At 38.1% G+C, this 22,637-nt stretch overlaps 2 protein-coding genes across 5 annotated transcripts; both read right to left on the reverse strand.

Annotated features, from left to right (window-relative positions):
• Nucleotides 1–1,723: 1,723 nt before the first annotated feature.
• On the reverse strand, nt 1,724–21,719 carry LOC122661520 (eukaryotic translation initiation factor 6-2). Of its 2 annotated transcripts, XM_043856937.1 has the most exons (8): nt 21,349–21,695; nt 19,170–19,266; nt 18,994–19,079; nt 18,851–18,895; nt 13,532–13,662; nt 13,240–13,350; nt 12,872–13,155; nt 12,553–12,738 (listed from the first exon to the last, which is right to left on the reverse strand). In XM_043856937.1, the coding sequence occupies exons 1-7, from the start codon at nt 21,356–21,358 to the stop codon at nt 12,898–12,900; spliced, it is 738 nt and encodes a 245-aa protein (XP_043712872.1). In that variant the 5' UTR covers nt 21,359–21,695; the 3' UTR covers nt 12,553–12,738; nt 12,872–12,897. The 2 variants fall into 2 exon arrangements, with proteins under 2 accessions (XP_043712873.1, XP_043712872.1); XM_043856938.1 differs by lacking the exons at nt 12,553–12,738; nt 12,872–13,155 and adding an exon at nt 1,724–1,872 and having other exon boundaries at nt 21,349–21,719.
• Nucleotides 7,465–10,539, reverse strand: LOC122661517 (protein PLASTID MOVEMENT IMPAIRED 1). 3 transcript variants are annotated; one of them, XR_006332896.1, is made up of 2 exons: nt 7,625–10,387; nt 7,465–7,584 (listed from the first exon to the last, which is right to left on the reverse strand). XR_006332896.1 is itself a non-coding variant. In XM_043856934.1 (2 exons), the coding sequence occupies exons 1-2, from the start codon at nt 10,290–10,292 to the stop codon at nt 7,677–7,679; spliced, it is 2,514 nt and encodes an 837-aa protein (XP_043712869.1). In that variant the 5' UTR covers nt 10,293–10,539; the 3' UTR covers nt 7,465–7,676. The 3 variants fall into 3 exon arrangements, 2 of the variants coding, with proteins under 2 accessions (XP_043712869.1, XP_043712867.1); XM_043856934.1 differs by having other exon boundaries at nt 7,465–9,563; nt 9,666–10,539; XM_043856932.1 differs by having other exon boundaries at nt 7,465–9,069; nt 9,106–10,539.
• Nucleotides 21,720–22,637: the final 918 nt, after the last annotated feature.

Consider the following 22,637-nt stretch of genomic DNA (forward strand, 5'->3'; position numbering starts at 1 on the left):
TCGGACGGTATTGGTTTAAATCAGTTAATTTTATACCTATTTTTCATTTCAAATTAAGTTTTTATACGATTTTACCCTTATAGCAATATTCGATCCAGGATCGGCCAAGTATCGATATCGGCCTCAATCGATACCGATGCAGCCGGCTGATCCAATGCCGATACCAATCCAGGCTAGCCACAGCTGATCCACCTAAGTAGTGACTGAGTCGCAATTTCCATGTAAAACCCATGGAAAAGAAAATCAATCTAGTTAATTGTGTAAAAATTAAGATTTAATTTATTGGACGTGTTGAATACACCTTATAGATGTAGTGTCTTTTTAATTGTCTTTCGTCTTATTGCCAAAAATTCTTTTAAGGATATAACATAATTTGATGGACCAAGTTATCCTTCATCCCTTTCACTAAGGCAAGTTCAAATGCGCACGGGTATCGGGAGGGTTTTTTAGGGGAACATACTAAAACCTATAGGGGTTTGTGAACCCTAAGGATGGTGGCGGGACATAGTGGAGGAAAACTTTGTCCTAATTTGAAAGTGACACATCATTATTTCAAAATTAACAAGTGCTATTGTGATGCATATATTTCAAATACACATGTGAAATGACAATATTTACCTTTATTAGGAAAAAATGGTGTAATGTTAAAAAGACAGAAAAGTAGAGTTACTATCTATAACTTTACTTTTTTACACTTATAACACACATTTTTTTTCTTCAATGAGGATAAAACATAAAAATTTTAAAACTACCAAGAGGGTGAATGGATGACAAGGGGACACATTGACATACACGGGAGGGTAAATGATTGAATTTAAATATGATTACATGTGGTCAATCCAGATCATTCCTTCCATATCTAATGGTCAAAATTTTCCAAATCACTAAAAAATAGATTCTATCTAAAGAAATCTAGACGAGCTTGTCTAGAAATACGCACACCCTAAAAATATAATAACGTGAATAAAGTTTTGGGAATTCAAATGATATAGATAATACACCAAATCTTAGATTATCTTCACCATGATGACTCGTACCAGAAGAAAACAAGCCAAATATAAGCGTAGGAGAAAGTTTACTCGACATTTTACTCATTGTTGTCGTTACATTGCTCATTGATCATTTAGACAATTGGATACAAATGATAGACCATATGTCAAATTTCATGACCTATCTCAATTGTATGAACTACCAACTATAAAAGAAAAAAATCACTTGTTCTTCAATGATCTTAGTTCTTCAAACAAAAACAATAGTTTCTCTAAAAATTATTAGAGAATGCATGCTTCTTGTAATTGAAAACACCTATATTAATAGACCCTAAGCTCATGTGATCTATTAAAGCCCTGGATTGCAGTTGTTTGAATGCTGACTCATTATGTCAATTCCCCCCCCCCCCCCGGCCCTCTTTATTCTCTTGTTTACATGGAGGGGAACAAGATACCTACATTCAGTATGCATCAAGTGTCAAACTCTTGTCCAACAAAATTTAGGGTTCAGCTATACATAAATGAATCCAACTTAGTAAGTTGCAAGGACTGAACCATTAAGAATGAAAAGGCGTAATCACTCCATTATAAGATTTGCAATATAAGCAACATAATCTTGCATTTACCTACGCAAATTTTGTGGATTGGAACTCAGAATAACTGTCAATCGACGATTGGGTTAAGGTTCCCTTTAACTTGAAGACTCTCTCAATGGCAGAAAGCTCTGTTGATGTAGTGTCTGACCCACAGAATTTTGTCCAATCATTGACTGTTATACAGCAGCTATGATTTTACTACCTCGATTAACAGTACCAGCAATGAGAGGAACTTGAAGAAGCGTATAAAGCTCATCCAAGTATTGAATGGATGTATGTGGGTGGACCTGTTTCAACAAACTTTCATAGTGATTAGTCAAAGGATTACACTGCTTGTCAAGCAAGAGTTGGAGAAGGCACAGCAATTGCCTACAAGAACGTTTCCTGCAATTGTCTGCCTGAACACTTCTATGCGAAGAACATCTGGAATCATCATCTCCATTTCCTGATAAAAATTATCCCAAGCAAATCAATCGTCCTACAAAGCCTCAAACAGGTAATGCCTACTTTTGTGGAAGTAATATGCACAGAAACCTACAAGCATAAACACAAACCTAACTCAACTCTGGAAAGCCTCCCAAGTACAAGAGAGAGCCCAACCACCCTGACCACAGACTCAACTGAACAAATCCTTTCCCCAACTGTGGGGTTGAATCCTGTTCGGCCATTCAACTCTATTTCAGGCCATGTTTGCTGTCAACCCAAAAGCCTATCATATCTTCTCAGCACTTCTTCCCAAGTCATCTTCGACCTACCCCTTTGTCTTTTAATTCCTCTAATCTCCATCAATATCAGTCTTCCTGCAAGTGCACTTAATGAAAAAATCCCAGAAATTATCACCTTTTTTATCATTGGTTCTAGATCTTCTAACTCGTTAGAAGTTCGAATCAGCTACCAAATCCACCTCATAATTCATTCCTTAGAAGTAGCATTTTTTTTATTTTAGGGTCCCAGATGTCTAGACATTAGGTTCACACAGATTGAAGACAAGAAGTTCATATAGCATGCTATCATACCAATATAGGTTGAAGACAGGGAAGATTTTTTTTTCTAATTAAAGAAAGGGAAAATATTATTGTAACCAAGGTTGGTGAAAAAAAAAACATAAGCTTACTTTTTTGCCCGTTTAGAATAATACACTTTTTTCTCCAATAATGGTAAATCCTGTCATTTCACATGCCTATTCGAAAAATGTGCATATTTTAATAATGACATAATGACGAGTCACTTCCAAATTATTTTGAAAAAGCAATTTTATCCCTACAATAACTTTTGGAAATAAGACAAGGGGCAATCAAAAAAAGGTTACAACTTTTCACTTCACAATTTTGGTGACAACAAGATGCCCCTTAAAAAAAAAGTCACCACACATCTTGGGTATAACCTAGAGATGTAAACGGATCGAATTCGAATCGGATTGGGTACTATCCGAATTTGAATTCGTTTACAATTCCGCTATCCGAATTCGATCCGAATATCCGCCGAATATAATAACACAATATCAAATTCGAATTCGACTTGTTAAACGGATTCCGGATATTATCCGGTTCGATTCGTTTAGCGGATACCAAATATCCGAATGTTTCTATCCGATTGTCCGCTTACTGTTTTTTATTTATTGAGCTTTATTTCTTCTTAGAAATGACTTCATTACACTTCGTTTTTCAAACCGATTTGAAATCCTGTATCACATAATACATAAAATGCAAGGAATATAATAAAGCAGAAAAGCCTGATCTAAAACCCAACCAAACCTACAGTATCCGAATATGGAACAACCCAACAAATATAAGCAATAGGTGATACTATAGATAAGACTAATAACAAATCCAACATACAACAACCAGATTCATACAGTTAAAAAAAAAAAAAACAGAATTTGAAAGATAGAAACTCATGTAAATCTGTTGCCGACAAGCTTGAGATCGACAACTTGAACAATGAGTTCTGGGACTTCAGAGGACGATCCAAGAGATGGATTCGCTAGAAATTATAATGGTAGAAATGGCATCAAGGGTAATGCTATAAAGAAGAAAACGATGCATATGAAACAGAGAAGAGAGAGAGAGAGAGAGAGAGAGAGAGAGAGAGAGAGAGAGAGAGAGAGAGACTTACCTCGACATTTGCTCTCTGGTGATTGCGCATGCGAACAGCGTCTCTTGTAACAACGAAGATGTGCGCAGGAATGCATGAAACGATATGTATATGAAACCAGAGAGAGAGGGATTGTAGATTTGTAGTCACAACGAATGGAAGGCAAAGAGAACATTGAGCTTTAGGGTTATACTTGAGAGTCTTGAAAGTTGAGAGTTGAGAGACCGAGAATCCGAGATTTCAGTTTTCAAAGAGGTTTTTGGCTTTCCAAGTTTCCATCGAGACTTTTGGCTTTCCTATCTTTTTTTTGTCTTATTTACATTTTTACTTGTGGCTTTCCATCGAGACTTTTGGCTTTCCATCTAGACTTTTGGCTTTCCTAATTCTTTTTTTTTTTGTCTTATTTACATTTTTTTATGTATTTCTACTTTTTGTTTTGTTTTTATATGTTTTTTTAATAGGTATATGATAACATCTATCATAGTCAAATAGTAATATATATAAAACAATCATATTTTCTAACTTACTAGCTACTAAGTTATAATTATAAATAAAATACAAAATCCAAGAAGGCAACTTAAACGGATAGACGGATACGAATATTTTATTTCGGATATTTTAATACCGTCGGATAGCTAAACGAATCGGATAATAATCGGTCGAAAACATGGATTACCATATTTGTATTTGATTAGTTTCGGACGGATTCAGATAGTTTCCGGATAGTGAATTTCCGAATACGAATCCTCATAAACGAATACGAACCAGGATCGAATACGGATTTTCGACTATCTGTTTACATCTCTAGTATAACCCTACTAACACTGCCACAATCATCCACCATATCTATGGACAAACTTCACTAAACACCCATCCAACTAAGAACAGCAAATTTAGATGCCCCTTTTCTTCTTGTCGTTTTTCCATGGAAGATGATGTAAGATGATGTAAGATGCTGACCTGAGAAACTAAAATCAACCTTCCAAGTTCCAAACTTGTTGAATCAATGTCACTAGTTAAGCTAATTGCCATTGAATCAAACCTAGGCACTGGCATTCTGCAGCTAACCAACAAATGACAAATGGTTAACAGGTTCAAACTATGAACTAGATTGATGCAGGAAAATCAGAGAAAAAGGCTTATTTTAGTCAAAATAAACCTTGGATATGGTTATATAGGTATTGGGCCTTTGGTCCATGGGTATTCTTTGTAATAAGTCACTTTAATGGGCAGATAATTTGGGTAAAGCTTAGGAATACAGAATTTAAGTTTCCCTAGTAGCACAAAGAGTTAAAAGTCAAATTGGTTATTCCTGCCCTAGTTTCATTAAGATTTCTGAAGTTGTAGTTATCCTTTATTTCCTAGTCAGTTTAATAGTTGGTTTATGTTCTTTTCAGTCTATTATTGGAGGAATAAGTAGTAGCTTGAGTGGTATTAGGATTAGGCAAGTTCTAGTCATGTTAGGAGCCAAGTTTTGAGAGTCTATATATACCAATATACCCAGACATTCAAGCAAACGAAATTCCTTATTGAAGCAATACTGTTTCTGTTTAGTCTATGCCATGTGGATTCATGGTGGTGGAAATTGATTTCTATACAAGCTTAATGGATTTCTTAATTCTACTTGGGTGAATTAGCAAGGACCTCAGGTGGATTCCTGGGTCACAGCATATGGAGTCCTGCACCACTTCTGTTTCTATTCTTATCTTCTTATTTCCTTCAATTATTCAAGACAGTTTTCCAACCCCTCCTTAGCTAACAGCACTCCTGTTTTCCCATTCAACTACCAAAGTCTTCCTTATCAGTCTCTCTCAAATTATAGTCTTATTTCTTACTTTATTCTCTGCCATAGTTCCATGTTTCACATACCTACTCTGTTTTCTTGTTTTGGCCTAGTCACACCCCTCATGTCATATGAGATTTCTGAATTTCAATTTTAATTGACAGATCTGATATACTACAAAAAGCAACAAATTACTCTTTTTAGATTTATCGAAGTTCTCCTTTCTTCAAATTTGTCCATATTAACTTCTGATATTTTTCTTATGTTTGAATTCTGTTTTCTTACTTATTTATCTGCTATGTATCGTTCTGCTAATTTAGCTTCTGCCCCCTTTCATATCTGCTGCTATTTTCTCTATCTGTCCTTTTGCGCTTGGAGTTCCACCCCTAGCAGATCCTACATTCCTACTTCTTGAATTCCTAGTTTTGGGAAGGATATCAATTTGCATTACTCAGACCCAACAACCATAAGTGGGCCTTCTTTACCATTCTAATCATTTTACATTGCTTTGTTCCGTCACCAATTTGTTTAAATTTTTCCGTTTTTTGTTCTTAATAACTCCCTTATTCATTTAGAAAAGGAAAAAAACATCTCCAGTGACTTTATGGTGGTTGAAGTTTACCATGGTCAGTGGTAATGTGTGGCAAGAGAAGCCCATTCTTGATTCCAACCATGATAAGCAATACATGAGCAAAACATATTGTGAAAATTGAAAGGATGGTTATCAGCTTCTAACCTAAATGAACTCATAGCTCTCACCACTTACCAGCACATAGCCGACCAATAATTCTAGTGCCTCGGTGCCTCCTATGGATGTTTTAACCACAGGAATAGCATCAGCTACCTCAGGTTCAAATACAGAAAATGACTCAGGAAACCATCGGCATCTTCTTAACACAAGATGGCAACAGAAAGAAAGGTAGTTTTATAAAGCTTGAGCATACTAACCTGTAAAAGCTTTCTGAGCCTCCATTAGCAACCAAATAGTATGCATTGGTCAACTTGGAGAAAACCCTACTTCACAGGAGTTCTCAAACTGGAGTCCTGCACAGGTTTCATCATATAAAAGAATCTTGAATGTGCAGGCCAGAAATGTGAAACAGTATAGTATTAAACCTCAAACAGCACATATAAAAATACTGATAAGATACACTAAGACAGCAATAAAATGAATTTGGAACATTATACTTACTTATATACCCGGAAATGAGCCAATTTCTCATATCATGGGGGCAGGGCTGAGCAAAATGGAACAGAAACAAAAATGAGAAACATGCCTACACAATTTCTAAAACAGTTTTAACCTGTTAAAAAACTGTCTATACTTAAAACCTCTTAGATCTATAACATAACTTTAGTTTCATGGCTATGTTACTCACCATTTTATAGCCAAAAAGTGCTTGGAATGTTAAGGTCTTCTAGACTTTCAGTCTTTCCAATGCCTACTTTCCCAGCAATAAAATAGTCAAAGCAAGTTGGGAAAGAATGGGAAGAGAAGAGGGGAGTATTCAATGCCAATTACAAAGTATCAGTTCATCAAAGCTTCTCATGTTGTCAACTGAGCTTCCTCTTTCAGGTAAAAATTAAAATATACATATGGTACATAGACTTGTACAATCTAGTAGGGACTGTTTGGGTTCATGTAGGGGAAACACTCCCTGTGTTCCCTAGCTTCCTTGGAATGTTGAATCTAATTTTGAGGAACAACAGTTGCACCAGGAACACATCCATGGCACGAATCCAAACTTCCTCCTAACTGGATTTTTGAGCCAATGGACACATACAGAAAAGAAAAAGGAAGATAAATACCTATATTATTCTCGCTTCCTATTTAGAATCATAATCATAAATGATACTGCTAAACAGGGTTTTCTCACATTGTTTCTCATTTCTACTTTGTGTAGGTGTTAGAGAAAAGGCAAAAAGAAATCCGCTCTTGTTCATGCCAAATAGGAAGTTAATGATGACTTATATCAATTGGAACCAAACAGTAAGCGCAAAATTACTCCAACAAGCTACAGGACCATTCCTAGACACCAATTCTTATGCTTTTATTTGCATTAGCACAATCTACTAGGGAAGGAAAGCTTGTATGAACAAATACATTTACCTTATTACATGATCACATGTGTACCGAAGCATACATTTTCCTTATTACATGTTTACATATGTAGTGAAACATGATGCAGGTTAAAGTGACCATACATGCTACAGCTATTGTTGCTTGGGGAATTTTACATCTGGATTTCGCATTGACTTTAGCCACATATCTGCCATTATGCGTGAAGAAAGGCTCCAGAGTAAATCTTGTTCTTTTGCTTGGATGTGTTTGCCCTTCCTTCGTGCTTTACCCAGTCCATATGCAACCAACCACTGCATTGCAGTTAGTCGTGGCTTCTCAGCATCCCATTGAGGCCGCTTCCCTCCTGCCCTCACCTTCAAACCTGCAACATGCAAACTCACTACTTTGAACCTCTTGTCCTCATCATATTTGGACCCTGTCGAATCCACATGTGTGGCCTGAATCAGTGCGATTACTGGTCCTCCTACTGCCTCATACCGCCTCAATGGATCTCTTAGCTGGATAACCACCAATAGTGTGAGTATTTCTGGCTTGCCGGGATCACCTTTGGAGGTAGTTAGACCTCCATTTCTCAACCAATCATCAAACGGAACAGCAGAGGCCAAGGGGTGGCTTGGATCTTTCCCCCTGATTATTTCTGTACCCTCAACAAGTGGAGAAACATCGAAAGGTGCATCTTCGTCTGCCATGTCTGCCTGTATCTTCAAAGCGTCGATTGCCATAGATTCAATTTTTTGCATTGAGAAAGCTAGAATCTCATCCACCATCACTGGTTGCTCGCTCACGTTCCAAATTCCGGTCGAGATCCTCTCTTTCCTGCCCGTACTCATTGCAGTTGTCATGGATTTTACTGCTGCAATGGTACGAGCTGCACTTGAGCTAGCGCCTTCTTTGTCCCTTCCATGGATGATTGCTGAAGCAATGCCTTCAAAAGCTATCTGTTCTGCTGTTTTACCTATCAGTTCATCAATTGGAATTGAAGATAGGATTTCTGAGCTCAGTTCTTCAATTCCAAGAGCCGCCATTCTCTGAAAGATCTCAAACCCACTCATGGATTTGTGTGATGGAAGAATCAATGGTTTTGAGATCTGCATCGCAAGTTTTGGAGTTTCTTTTCTAGTTACCTCATTATTGAAAGGATTCATGGCAGCTAAATAACCCCCATCTCTTGTCTGGACTACCGAGCCTAAGCCCTTTCCAAGGTCTGACAGGAAAACTTTGGATTCAGCCGCTGCATCTTCTTCAGCAGCTTCCAGTTTGAGTGTATAAATGTCAGGTTGACCAAATTTGAATTCATTAGCCTCCTCGTCCTCGAGCATCTGTAGAAATTCCTTTGTTACCGTTTCTTCATCTGCATCTAATCTTTGTGATTCAGTTTCATCCTCTGTTTTAACTGAATTTTCACTATTCATCATAGATTCAAGAGCTTTGATCTGCTGAGCGATTGAATCAAGCTCTGTTAATCTTGTTAGGTGGATTTGATCATTCACAACTTCCTTAACAACCTCACTAGAAACTGATCTCCCATCTGAAGTGTCTTCAGATTTTACCTCTTCTGCTTCATTTTTGTCTTGGATTTCAACTCCTTTATCCACAACTTCAAAATCTGGAAGATCGAAGTCATCGATGTCCGGCTCCATCTCTTTGGGTTTCTGAATGGAGGAGGAAGTAGAAGGAGCAGGAGCTGGCTCATCAAGATTCAAGTCATCCATTGCCTGAAAATCCATTGATGTTCTAGTCTTTGAAGGAGTTAAGGGTTCCATTCTGCGAGACATTCTTGGGCTGGGAATACTGAAGGAAGACTTGGATTGTTTACGACCAAAAGAAGACGAGGAATCTGTACCTCTACCGGCTCCCGGACTAACAGCTTGACCATAAATTCCTGATCCTCCATCTTTCTCCATAATTTGGAATCCTAATTTCAGGACTAATTCTCCTCCTTTTGCCTTTCCCGACAGATCAAAACTAATATCCCATTGCCGAACCCGTGTTCCTTCAAAGTTCTTTTCGATGGATTCCTGAACCAGGAGACTCAAATCCACAGAACTTCTTCCAAAATCAAGCTCGTCAGCATCAACAGCAATGACATAAATCCAGAATGGCCGTGGCTCAAACTTCACCTGTTTTCCACTGCCACCACTACTACTGCAATAGAGATTGCACTTGACAAAGAGAGTCTCTTCGAAGTCTGCTGCCCCCTGCAAGACCCTAGCGGGCATCGTCTGTACTGCCCCATCTCTGGTCTCTTTCTTCCTGACACGAACAGAAAGCCGAAGCCCATTCATAGATGCCGGTAAACCATGAACAGTTACTACTTCAACAGAGAATAAACAACTTAACTTCTGCATCCCGACATGAGAAAGAGCTCGAATCGGCTTCCAATTCCAGATTCCCTTCTTTTCAGCTGAAGCAGGTTTATCATCGATAAACTTCTTCAACTGCTGCGGCCGGTCAGACGGCATAGTCGCTCTGTCCTGTTGCTCTTCATCATCGAGCTTCGGCCGGGATCGCCATGGTGACAAGGACATGCGCCTGGAACGAGGCCTGGGCTCGAGTCTGTCGTCCTCATTTTTGGTGATAGCAGCGGCAATAGTAGATGAGATTGGGGGAACAGAGGTCCGGGGTAGAGCAAGGGAGGCGGTTCTTCGGGTGGTGGGGTTGGATTGGTAGAGGGATTGACTTAGCGCGTCAAGCTCTTCCAGGAGCTGGGAATTGGAGTTGCGTCTCCCTGGGAGCTCACTTGCCATTGAAGAAGAAGTTAGGGAAGGAAATTTTGCAGGAACTGGGTACGGAGTTGAAATTGATGCAGAGATAGAAGGGAGGGAGGTGAAAAAAGATTATTGGGATAAGGGTTTGGAAAGTAATTTTTTGTGGGTTCTGAGGTGGAGAAACTGCCATGGATGTTGCTGAATAGATGATGATGGTTTGAAAACCAGGAAATTTGGATCGGTAGAACGTATGGAGCATATGCTGGCAACGTTTGTCATCTTTCTCTTCCTATCTCATTCTCATGAGGGTTTCTCACTTTCTCTGTGGAAACGCAAGAGCGCCTATCCGGTCCCACCAAATTTATTGTTTGTTTTGGACTGTTTTTCTCCCGCCAAGCTACTCGTTTTGTCTGGTTTTGTTTTAAGTTTTTTTCTTTTTTTTTGGCAAATTGGTTTTGTTTTAAGTGCCGATCCCCAATTTGAATCAAATATAATCGGTCAAAACCGGTCACAGAATCGGTTGATTCCTGATCCGCTTTACCCATTTTTTAAACTCTGACTGGATCAAGATCGTCTCTAGGGAGGCGTGTGCCCAGGGTGCTGCTAGGAGGCATCTAATGGTTGAGTTGTGCCACACACATCTTGGTGCATGCCTAGGGATGTGTGCAGGCACAGCTCAATGGCTGGCAACACCCTAGGAGTGCTGGGCTCCCTGGAGACGAGCTAAATTCCTACTTTTGCACCCTGGATGCATGTGAGAAAGGAATCATGATCCTCTCCAAAGCATTGGAGAGCCCAATGAGCCAGCTGACAGCTGGGGTTATTGTATGTGCATCAAGATGCATGTCAACACACATCTCGATGCACACATTAGATGCTCATTGGACGCGTGCCTCGTTGGAGAAGATCCAAATCTTGTGAGAATGATAGACCTAAGGAAACAGTTACTCAGTAGCAACGGGACCACGTCTTGTTTAAGAGAGTTTCAAAGATTAATGAATTGGATCAAAATTTTTATCAAACAAAAATTCAATCAAGAACACTGCAATGCGGCTTTGCAAGCTCAACACATCGACGTGCTAATATCCAACGGTGCCAAGCTCAAGGAAGAAAAAAGTACACTCAAGCTCACACCTTAAAACCCAGGATGCTGTCCGTTTCAAATCAATTCTTAAGGTCGATGGACTAATGGATCACTAAGTGCAGTTGAACGTACATGTGAAAGGTAATCACTTGTCTTTTTTTATTCCATTAATACCCTTCCTCCTCTTGTAAATGGCTAAAATGGGACTGGTGGTTACCTCTCACTCGTACGCACATACATGCAAAGGATCTGGACTGATAGACTTATAGTAGTAGGGATGGCGAGTTTATGTAACCTTCCAATCCACATATGATCCTCTAAATAATAATTGATTTGTCAGTTTGTGTGGAGAAGCATACCTCTTCTATTCACATGTACTTTCAACAAAGAACAGGTGATGGAAACAAGGGACCTTTATCCCCTGAGGTTCTGATCGATACAGTTGTGCAATTCCTCTCATAAGGGAGCTGAAATGACCATTCAACCCCAAAACAATACCCGGGTGGGGTCTACCCTCTTTTTATTAGAAGCACTAGGGAACCATACGGGCAGGGAAACCACAGGTGATAAAAATTCTGGAAACAAAGGGTTTGATCACAAGGAATGAATCGGGTGCCTTCATCTTAGCAGGAGCTTGCAGTGACATTGTAGATTATATGCAACAAATTGAGGCCTTCTCAGTATAAAGCATCGTTTGATGAATTGGTTTGATGAATCGGTATGGCTGATTCGTATCAGTATCGGTGGACCGCCAATTTTTCCATGCAATCTGGCCGCAGAGAATCTACAATACCCTGCTTGAACTATCATGCTTTATGGAATTTAACATGAGACCACTTTAGCGCATACCCAAATTTATCCAATGGTAAGAATTTTCAAGTCACTCTTCCAAATGGCAGAAATAGATGATCTCATCCATAAAACCATCCAAATGAATAAATCAAGAAACAGATTTGCACCAAAAAAATAATAATAACCCGGATAAAGTTTTGGGAATCAAAATATATTAATAATACCAATTCTTAGATTATCTTCACCATGAAATGTTTCTTTGTAAATCATTGAAGCACCATATTAGAAGCAAACAGGGTAATACATGCTTGGGGGGAAGATTTTTGGAAGCAAATAAGGCAATACATGCTTTTGGGAGAGGGTGGGGGAAGGCCTAGAAAGATCTCCAAATCCCATCCGTTTGAGGATAATAATATACCTTAAAATTAAGAACGGTATGCTATATTGCCACTCATACATAATCAGATCATTATAATCCTTCTTCGAGAGAATGAAAAGTTTTAGACTTCTTTCAAAAAGCAATTTTGGGTCGCAAGACGTTCATCTCAGGGGTCCAACTAAAGAAGAGTTTGCATGTATTGGTATCAGTATGCATCAAATGTCAAACTCCTGTCCAATAAAAAATTAGAGTTACATACAAGAATCCACCGTAGTAAGTTACAAAAACTGAACCATTAAGAATGAAAATAGCACAACTCCATTATAAGATTTGCAATATAAGCAAAAGATTCTTGCATTTTACCTGCGCAACAATTGCGAATTGGAACCTCAGACGTAACTGTCAATCAACGATTTTCTCATTTCATCAACAATGGCATTTGGTTGGGCTTCCCTCAACTTAAAGACACTCTCAATGACAGAAAGCTCTGTTGCTGTAGTGTCTGACCCACAGAATGCAGTCCAATCATTGACTGTCATACCAGCAGCTATGACTTCACTACCTCGATTAACTGTACCAGCCACGAGAGGAACTTGCAGGAGAGTAGAAAGCTCATCCAAGTCTTCAATGGATGTATGGGGGTGGACCTGTTTCATCAGACTTTCATAGTGATTAGTCAAAGGAATACACTGCTTGTCAAGCATGAACTGTGGAAAGATTTTTTTCCATACCAATCCACCTCTGTTGGAGAAAGCACAGTAACTGCCTACAAGAATGTTTCCTGCTATCGTCTGCCTGAACACTTCAACACCAAGAACATCTGCAATCATCTCCTCCGTTTCCTGATAAAAATTACCCCAAGCAAATTATAAAATGAAAATAAAGCTACATCACTACAAAGCCTCTAACACGCAACACCTACTTTTGTGGAAGTAACATGCAGAGACTTAATTACCACTCAAATTCAAACTTCACAGATTTTGTACAGGAAGAACAGTTACCCAAGAATGATAATAAATTTACCTTGTCAAGATCAGTATGTGTAAGAGCAACATGGTCGTTGCAAGCTATGCAATTACCAAGAGCAGAGAGACGTTCGTCGATGCGTTGAACAACAACTTGATCTGGTAAGCTGTTCCGCAAGTGTTGAAGCTCTAGAATGGAATAAATAAATAAGCAAGCAAAGATGTTATGTCAAACAATATATTTATATTTCCAGACAGTAAATATACATACACACTCCCTATTCTGGCTTTCCCACTTCTTATTTACTTTGTGTTTGTCTTGACAAGACTGTCATTTCATGTAACATAAAGACATACTTGTTTACGATAGCGAGGATAGTTTTCTTTTCTCAGTTTCTCCTCCTGAGCCCAACAGCTTGGGGCCAAGGGTGCAGCCTTTAGGATTTCAGTCCTAAGGAGGAAAAATTTACAAGCATAAACACAAACCTAGCTCAACTCTGGAAAACCTCCCAAGTACAAGAGAGAGCCCAACCACCCTAAAACACATACAACTCCACTGACCAAATCCTTTTCCCAACTGTGGGGTTGGATCCTGTTCCGCCATTCAACAACATTTAAGGCCATGTTTGCTGTCAACCCAAAGCCACTCATAACTTCTCACTACTTCTTCCCAAGTCATCTTCAACCTACCCCTTAGTCTTTTAATTCCTCTTCTTCATCAATATCAGTCTGCCCTGTAAGTGCACTTAATAAAAATCCCAGAAATTATCACCTATATTATCATTGTCTGCATATCTTCCAACTGATTATAAGTTAGAACCAGCAACCAAATCCACCTATAGTTCATTTCTTGATTTTAGGATCCCAGATGTTGAGACACTAGGTTCATAAAGATTTAAGAGATGAAGTTCATATATCATGCTATCATACCAATATAGGTTGAAGACTGAGAAGCTTTTTCTTTTCTATTTAAAGAAAAGAAAAATCTTGTTGCAACCAAGGGTGATGAAAAAAAAGGTTGCAACCTTACTTTTTTTTGCCCTTTTAGAATAACACACTTTTTTCCAATGAGGGTAAATCCTGTCATTTCACATGCCAACTCGAAAAATGAGCAGATTTTAATAATGACTAGTCACTTTCAAATTATTTTGAAAACGTTTTTTACCCCTACATTAAATCAACTTTTGGGAATAAGACAAGGGGCAATCAAAAGAAGGTTAGAACTTCTCACTTCACCATTTTAGTGACAACAAGATGCCCCCCTAAAGAAGAAGTCATCACAAGTCTTGGGAATAACCCTGCTGACACTACCACAATCGTCCACCATATCTATGGACAAGCTTCACTACATGCCCATCCAACTAAGAAAAGCAAATATGGATGCTCCTTTTCTTCTAGTCCTTTTCCATGAAAGATGATGTAAGATGCTGAACAGAGAAACTAAAATCAACCTTCCAAGTCCCAAACTTGGTGAATCAATGTCACTATTAAGCTAATTGCAATTGAATCAAACCTAGGCACTGGCATTCTACAGCTAACCTACAAATGACAAATGGTAAACACATTCAGTGATGTAGATCAAAGCATGAAGAAGAACACCCCCCCAATTAATGTAGTCCTAGATAGGTAAGAGACCTACTAGGAGCCAGACAACAGGATCAATAGCAAAAGGGGTTGCTGGTTCGAATGGACAGCTCTAGGTTTTAGGCTAATTCTAGGGTTTAGGATGGGAATTTGGGAATGGGTCTTATATGACTTTAATATGCAGGTCTAGGGGGTTATTATGGGATAAAAATAATTGAATTTGGGAAGGTTTTAAAATTCTGCAATTCTAGACAGAATTGAGTTGCAGGTTTGAGGTTTAATGGAGTGGAGGAATGGAGGGGTTGTAGAGGAGACTAACGGCTAGGTTTAAGGCCGAGTGTAGGTAGAGGTGTGGGGAATATAGGCTGGGAGTAGGGTTCGAAATTGATGGCTAAATCAGGAGTTATGGGGGAATCCTAGTGGAGGTAGGAATGCAGGTTTAATGGAGAATTAGGGTTTGATGGATGGAGTGGACTGTGGATTAGGTCTAAGGGAAGATGAAGGATGATAGAAGAATGTTTAAAATAAGAAAACAGGTTCAAACTCTTTGTATTGTAGGACAATGGCAGCAGCTTGATGATTTGAAAGAGCCTCCCGATCTTCACAATGCCAAGAGTCACAGGAGTCCACCTACCCTTTACCACCTTGAGATCCACAAAGATATACACTCACAAAGAGTAGCAGCAATGGCAGCAAGCATATAGCTAATTTTTATTAATCAAATTCGTATGTAATGCTGGCCTCCCTTACAAACTTATATAGAAGACTCAAAAATAGACTTAGACACTAAAAACGAATGACCTAACCCTATCCCTAACCTATTAGGTAACTTAAACTGACTAGGAAACTAGAATACTAAAGGAAATAGACTCAAAACATGGCTGGACTTATAGAGTCCTAATCCAACCCAACTTACATCACATGACCAATTAAGTTGTCACATGACCACTTAACCAAGTCACATGATCACTTAAATTGAACCAATTGGATGCAACCAATTTGAACCGGTTCAATTAAAAAACATAAAAATAAACTAAGTATTAGGCTAATCCCGTATGCAACCTATATACCCATATTTTAGGCCTATAAAAGAGGCCTATTACATTAGAAACCCATGGGATCAAAGGCCCAACATGTATGTAACCTAACCCTAGACTTATTCCCAATGAAACAAGCCCTATTTCGTGATGAATCTGCATCAGCTTCACTACATGCCCATCCAACTAAGAAAAGCAAATATGGATGCTCCTTTTCTTCTTGTCCTTTTCCATGAAAGATGATGTAAGATGTTGAACTGAGAAACTAAAATCAACCTTCCAAGTTCCAAACTTGGTGAATCAATGTCACTATTAAGCTAATTGCAATTGAATCAAACCTAGGCACTGGCATTCTACAGCTAACCTACAAATGACAAATGGTAAACAGGTTCAGTGATGTAGATCAAAGCATGAAGAACCCCCCCCAAAAAAAGTTTGTGTTCACGTGAACAGTGATTTGGGGGTTGATATGAACTGCTGGCTTAAGGAATTGATTTTTGGTGTTATTTTTATTATTGGACAGTTGTTTAGTTTCCTATTTGAGTTGTAATCCTAATTGGGAATCCTAGTTAGAGTCTAGTTTCAATTTTGTAGATTTTATTAATTAGTTTCTTACTCAAGGATTGGGGTGTTCTATTATAATTACATATATGTGGCTGAACAGAAAAGAGACAGAGATCGAAGAAAAAGAGCTATTGATGAAGCTGTGAGATGTGGCAACGGTTAGATACCGTGGCTTAGAAGCCCTGGGTGAGAGAGGATGATGGGCTGAGATAGCTGCTGCTCGTATCACCCATTATATATCCCTTTCTTCTTCTTTCCTATCCTTTGATGTTCTTCTTTCATATATAAACAGAAAATAGTGTTGGGAAATTCCACTTTCCTAGGTTGATTTCAACTAAGTTTTGATGATAACAAACAATTGAAGATGTTTCACAACCCTCTATTCAAGTATGATATTTTGTAGTAACTCAAATGAGGAAGAAATGCAATGGTGATATATAAGACCAAGAAAAGTAAAAGAAAATAAGCAAAGCTAAAGACAAAGAAGGAAACAAGCTTGAAGAATAAGATTGGATACAAAGAAAAGAGGACACACTCATAACATTGCATACTTATTTATGTCTTAAGCCTAGATGGACCCTAGGAGATGCCCAAGGAGACATGAAATGGTCAAAAATATATGAAAGGACCAATATTGGAAATACCCCAAAAGACCAGAGCAAAAACAACCCAAACTGGGCATTTCTACACCAACCGGCCTGACAAAGTCAGACTGGTTGAGAGGAGTGGATGTAGACTCTTGAAGTCAAACCACTATAAACCTTGTGCCTCATGTACTTATGCTCGCTATAATCAATTAATTCATAATTCACCTACTTGTGTGACTAATCGAAAAAGAGGCAAAACCCACTAGTGATAACCTATTCACCCCCCTAGGTTATCCAACAAATAGTAATAAAAAAAAAGAGTTTCAGTTATTTAATTTTGTTCCTTTTATTGTATTGATCCTACTGCAATCGCTCTCCCGCTGGCTTCCCAGGTTCGAGGTCGACTTTGCATTATTCAAACTATAAAGCATATTAATGCAAGAAATCCGAGAAAAAGGCTTAGTTTAGTCAAAATAAACCTTGGATGGGGTTATATAGGTATTGGGCCTTTGGTCCCAAGGGTATTCTTTGTAACAAGCCACTTTAATGGGCAGATAATTTGGGTCAAGTTGAGGAATACAGAATTTAAGTTTTTTTCCTGGTGGCATGAAGAATTGAATGTCAAATTGGTTAATCTGGCCCTATTTTCATTAAGAATGCTGAAGCTGTAGTTATTCTTTATTTCCTAATCAGTTTAATAGTTGGTTTACGTTCTTTTCAGTCTATTATTGGAGGAACAAATAGTAGATTGAGTTGTATTAGGATTAGGCAATTTCTAGTCATGATGGGAGCCGAGTTTTGAGAGTTCTATATATACCTATATACCAGACATTCAAGCATACGAATTTCATTATTGAAGCAATACTGTTTCTGTTGTCTATGCCATGTGGTTCATGTAGGCGGAAATTGATTTCTCTACAAGTTAAATGGATTTCTTACATTCTACTTAGGTGGATTAGCAAGGACCTCAGGTGGATTCCTAGGTCACAGCAGGTGGAGTCCTGCACCCCATCTGTTTCTATACTTATCTTCTTATTTCCTTCAATTATTCAAGTCAGTTTTCCAACCCTTTCTTAGCTAACAGCACCCTAATATCATAGGAGATTTCTGAATTTTCAATTTAAATTGATAAATCTGATATACTACAAGAAGCAATAGATTACTATTTTCAGATTAATCAAAATTTTCTTTCTTCAAATCTGTCCATTTTAACTTCTGATATTTTTCTTATGTTTAAATTCTGTTTTCTTACTTATTTATCGGCTATGTGTTATTCTGTTATATAACTTCTGCCCCCGTTCATATCTGCTTCTATTTTTCTATCTGCCGTATTGCACTTGGAGTTCAAAACATGCAAATCCTACCTCTTGAATTCCTAGTTTTGGATATCAATTTGCATTACTCAGAACACAACAACCTTATGTGGGCCTTCTTTACCATCCTAATCATTTTACGTCGCTTTTTTCTGTTCACCAGTTTTATTCAGGCTGTGTTTGTTTAAATTTTTCTTTGTTTTGTTCTTAATAATTCCTTTATTCATTTAAAAAAGCTAAATAAATTTAAAAAATCTACAGCTCCAGTGACTTTATGGTGGTAAAAGTTTACCTTGGTCAGTGGTAGTGTGTGGCAAGAGAAGCCCATTCTTGTTTCCTGCCATGATAAGCAATACATGAGTAAAACATATTGTGAAAATTGAAAAGTTGGTTATCCACTTCTAACATAAATGATCTTATAGTTCCACCACTTACCAGCACATAGCCGACCAATAATTCTAGTGCCTCCTATGGATGTTTTAATCACAGGAATAGCGTCAGCTAGCTCAGATTCAAATATGCTGCAAGAGAATCAGAAAATCATCATCATATTCTTAACACAAGATGGCGATGGAAAGAAAGTTAGGTTAATACAGCATGAACATACTAACCTGTAAAAGCTTTCTGAACCTCCAATGGCAACCAAACAATATGCATTGGTCAACTTGGAGAAAACCCCTACTTCACAGCAGTTCTCAAACTGGAGTCCTGCACAGGTTTCATCATATAAAAGAATTATCTTCAGAAATGTCAAACAGTAGAGTAATAAACATTAAACAGCATATATAAAAGGAATGATAAGATACAATAAGACAAACATAAAATGAATTTGGAACATTTTACTTACTTATATACCCATAAATGAGCCATTTTCTCATATCATCAGGCAGGGATGAGAAAAATGGAACAGAAACAAAAACGAGAAAGATGCCTACACAATTTCTAAAACAGTTTTTAACCTGTTCAAAAACTGTCTATACTTTAACTTTAGCTGCATGGCTATGTTACTCATCAAAGAATAGCCAAAAAGAACTTGGGATGTTAGGTCTTCCAGACTTCCAATGCCTACTTTCCACGCAAATAAGGCAGTCAAAGCAAGTTGGGAAAGAATGGGAAAAGAAGAGGGGTGTATTCAATGTCAATTACACAGTATCAATTTATCAAAGCTTCTCACGTTGCCAATTGAACTTCCTTTTTCAGGTAAACTACACAAGGTACACAGACTTGAACAACCTAGTAGGGACTGTTTGGGTTCATGTAGGGATGCACTCCCAGTGTTCCCGCTGTTCCCTAGCTTCCATTCTAAGGAACAACAGTTGCACCAGGAACATGTCCATGGCATGAATCTAAACTTCCCCTTAACCAGATTACTTGAGTCAATGAACACACAGAAAAGAAAAAGGAAGATAAATACAGGGGCTGTTCTTTTTTTCAAATGAACAAAATTCCATTCCTCAAATGTCAAATGAACAAGAGATACAAACCACTACTCTAGCCCATTGGGAATAATGGAATCTTGAAAGTCTAACTGCATTTCAGGCCAAAAAGAAGCAGGGGAGAGAAATTAAGAGTGGAATCATTGAAGAGAATGCAAACACAGTAGATCCTATCTCTAAGGTGTTAACAATAAAGGGGGTTTCCCATCTTCAAAGATCTCAAAAGAGTAGAAGAAGCTGTTACTGAACTTCCAGAATTCTATATACACTGACAGAAGTAAATGAGATAGTTTAGCAGGCCATAATAGACCACTTGCAGTGTGAATCCCAAGGGCTCTTTCAGTTAAACATTTTTTGTAGGAATATAGGAAAGTTTCCATGATAGAATAGTCCAATTATACTCCAATATTTCCCAGTTTCTTAAGCCAAACACAAAAAGATATCAATGAGTTATCTTGGTAGTATCAGCTTTGCAAAGGGTAAAGTGCACATCCTATCACTTTGGGCTGAAGGAAAATGAGAGTAAAGTTGAGAACTTATGATTCATTACTCTAGTTTCTGTATTTTATGTCTTTTATAAACATTTCACCCTGTGAAACATCAAGGAAGCTCTTGTGAGCTCTGTAGCTTCACAGGCCCAAAGATAAATGGTCAAATTGAGACATATCCATGATGGAGCATGAACACTTACATGAGATATAGAATAGCAGGGGAAGAAAAGAATAACGCGTACAACTTCATGGAATGAATTTCTACAAATGACTATGAAGTATTGGCTTGAACTTTAATAATATATAAAGTAAAATGCACGTCCTTCGTACATTGGTCCAGGACTTCCTTAGGGACTCAAATGATTCCAGTAAGGTGATTACAGTCCCTTTTCTTTTTCTTTTTCCCTCGTTTTCTATGTTCATTGCTGCCTGAATCACCAAATGTGTATTCAGTTATTGAAAACCATGAAGCTGAAAACACATATTTCCACATCTAACTTTGATTTTTTTTATGGCAATTTGGCTCCTCTATGATTCTTATTAGAGGAAGAATAAATCTCCTATATGTCCTTGGATTTATTTATGTTTTTGTGTGGTTTCAGTCTTTAGGAAAAGCTTCAACAACAGATTTTCAAAGTGGAGACCACCTTATGGATTATATAGAATGTTGGACAAAATCCATACAGGGCCATTGTTCATTTAACTCTAATAATACATTATAATACCCCTATAAGCACTTATAAGCCTCAGATAAACACATTAGATTCATTCAACTCTAATAATACAATACCCCGTAAGCACTTGTAAGCTTCAGATAAACACATTAGATTCCGAACAACATCATAAATAACTTGTGAACTTACGCGTTGCCATAATAACACGATGAAAATATCAAACGCAGATAGTCGCAAACAAGACCTGCATCAATAGATTTAAGCAAACCCCAAATTAGTAAAGCGCAAGAAAGACTTATGCTCAAGAAATACCCAGAAAGTGAGATAAGGAATAATTCAGGGTCAGGCAACTCGAAAAAAAAAAAAGAGTGAAAATATTCGTGACGAAATGAAACAACTCTTATTCAATACTTGAGGAAGCTTGCGAAAATATTCGATAAACACTGAACAAGGAACAAATTAAAATATTTCAACCCAACATCTAATCAAGCACAAGAAGTTGAATTCTTCATGCTTTACTGAATAATAAACTACTAACAATAGCAGACTTTTTTTAGCAAAGAAACCTTCACTGAACGGGTCTAAAGATACAAAGTTGAAATATAGAATAGGAGAAAAAAGATTTCAATCTGTAGAAGCTCCAGGTTACGTCACGAGTTTCATAGGTTTTCCCAAAACGATGAAATAGAACTGTTACCTGCAGAAATCAGAGAAGGGGAAGGAGAGGAGAAGAAGAAGAAGGGAGAAAAGAGTTGCAGCAGCCAAGAGTCAACTGTATTCACCAAGGGAGAAGAATGATAAACATATAGGAATTAGGGATTAGGGAAAGGAAAAAGATAAGACTGCCCTCATGATGGAGCCTAAAAGGAGTCTCGAGACTAGAACTATGTTTTGGGCTCACAATAGGGGTGTCAATGGGTCGGGTTGGGCCTGGCCTGCCCTAAACCCTAACCCAACCCTAGAGGTCTTAACCTAAACCCTGACCCAACCCAACCATGGCAGGGCCAAGAAACCCTCAACCCTGACCCGACTCTGCCAGGGTTTTTCCTAACCCGAGCCGGCCCTGATTGACCCTGATAGGGTCAGGTTGGCCTTGATTGACCCTGTCCCTGACCCAGACCTTGACTTTATTTATTTTTTTTGGAAATGATTTTTCTTATGCCTGTAATTTTTACTATGTCAAAGTTGATCAGATTGTAATTTTCTAGGATTTGTCAGCATTGCAAGTAAAATATTTTAACTTAATTTGAAGCAGTAAAAATCAACAGCTTATAAACAGTGCACCCAATGAATCTCGTTAGATTGTTCTATGGTCAATCTCGATAGATTGTCCTATGGTCAATCTCGATAGATTGTCCTATGGTCAATCTCGATAAGGCACCAATCATGTTACATTCAAACACCATGACCGATCAAAAAGCCAAGTAAGAGAAAGAAACAGGGCAATAAGCTCACAATACTCAACTTAAGATTATTAA

The sequence above is a fragment of the Telopea speciosissima genome, chromosome 5 (genome assembly GCF_018873765.1).
Source record: "Telopea speciosissima isolate NSW1024214 ecotype Mountain lineage chromosome 5, Tspe_v1, whole genome shotgun sequence".
Lineage (NCBI taxonomy): Eukaryota > Viridiplantae > Streptophyta > Magnoliopsida > Proteales > Proteaceae > Telopea > Telopea speciosissima.